The sequence below is a fragment of the Buceros rhinoceros genome, unplaced genomic scaffold (assembly GCF_000710305.1).
Source record: "Buceros rhinoceros silvestris isolate BGI_N320 unplaced genomic scaffold, ASM71030v1 scaffold18020, whole genome shotgun sequence".
In the NCBI taxonomy this organism is placed as follows: Eukaryota; Metazoa; Chordata; class Aves; order Bucerotiformes; family Bucerotidae; genus Buceros; species Buceros rhinoceros.
The window spans coordinates 2,357-3,397 of NW_010389209.1; the positions used below are offsets into that span (position 1 = coordinate 2,357).

Genomic DNA, 1,041 nt, shown 5'->3' on the forward strand with positions numbered 1-1,041 from the left:
CGAGGACTGAAGTGCTGGTGGTGCCCAGAGGGCAGAACAGAAACCTGCAGAGAGCAGAAGTGGCTGCTGGAACTCTGGAGTTCCATGTTAAACGGGCTGTGATGTTTGAGCCGCAAATCCCCTGCGCTGGGTGGGCAGGCTGGGTGTCTGCCCCCCTGGAACAACTTTGCTCTTTGTGGTTTTTCAGGTCAGAAGAGGAGCAGATCAAAAACGCCTGCGACAAACTTTTTGTGTTATTTGGAGCTGAGATACTGAAGCGGATTCCTGGCCGCGTGTCCACCGAGGTCGATGCAAGGTGGGTCCTTGTCCCCTGGGTTTCCCTGGCTGTTTGTACGTACACGGAGAGACTCGGTGGGAGCTGGAGGATGATGCTCTGGACTAGCTCACTGGTACAAGAGTAGCAAGAGTTTATATTGCTGCTGCTGCTCGTCTCATTAGAGACTGGATTTCCCCTAGTTTGCTCGGTGATAAGTGACAAAACTGCCTGAAAACGCATGGTGCTGAGCAGGGCTTTTTGTGATTTTCCTGGTGATCCTTAGCATGGGAAACCTCATGCTCCCAGTGTGCCCAGAAGTCTCCTCAATTTACCCAGAGATCTGGTTTCACGGTTTATTTCTGGGCTTGGGTAGGATTTGTCTGTTAAGCTGCTCCTCACGCATTCACTTCACCGTGAAAAACCCAGGGACACGTCACACCTTTCTCACGGGAAGTTTCCTCGAGCTCTGAATGAGAGTAGCAGAGCAGTCATACACCAGGGTGACAGGCCCACTACCCAGGAGGCTTCTCCTCTGAGAAGAAAAACCTGCCATGGGTGTAGAAGTGCTGGGAAAGCAGACGGTGGTTTCCGTGGGGTTTGGGGGAGAGCAGTTAAAAAGCCCGAGCCCGCGTTAAGCAGCCCCGCTCTCGTCTCAAAGGTTGTCCTTTGATAAGGAGGGAATGATCCAGAGGGCCAGGCGCCTCATCGACCTCTACAAGGAAGCGGGGATCGGGAAGGAGCGTATTCTCATCAAGCTCTCCTCCACGTGGGAAGGGATCCAGGAC

At 53.4% G+C, this 1,041-nt stretch overlaps 1 protein-coding gene across 1 annotated transcript in view; it reads left to right on the plus strand.

The window, feature by feature from the left end:
- TALDO1 (transaldolase 1) overlaps positions 1–1,041 on the plus strand; it is a gene marked incomplete at its 5' end in the record, with an annotated part of 4,681 nt that overhangs the window by 444 nt on the left and 3,196 nt on the right. Inside the window, 2 exons of the mRNA XM_010133508.1 lie at positions 188–295; positions 915–1,037. Of these exons, the coding sequence (XP_010131810.1) occupies positions 188–295; positions 915–1,037 (231 nt within the window). The remainder of the gene's footprint in view (positions 1–187; positions 296–914; positions 1,038–1,041) is intronic.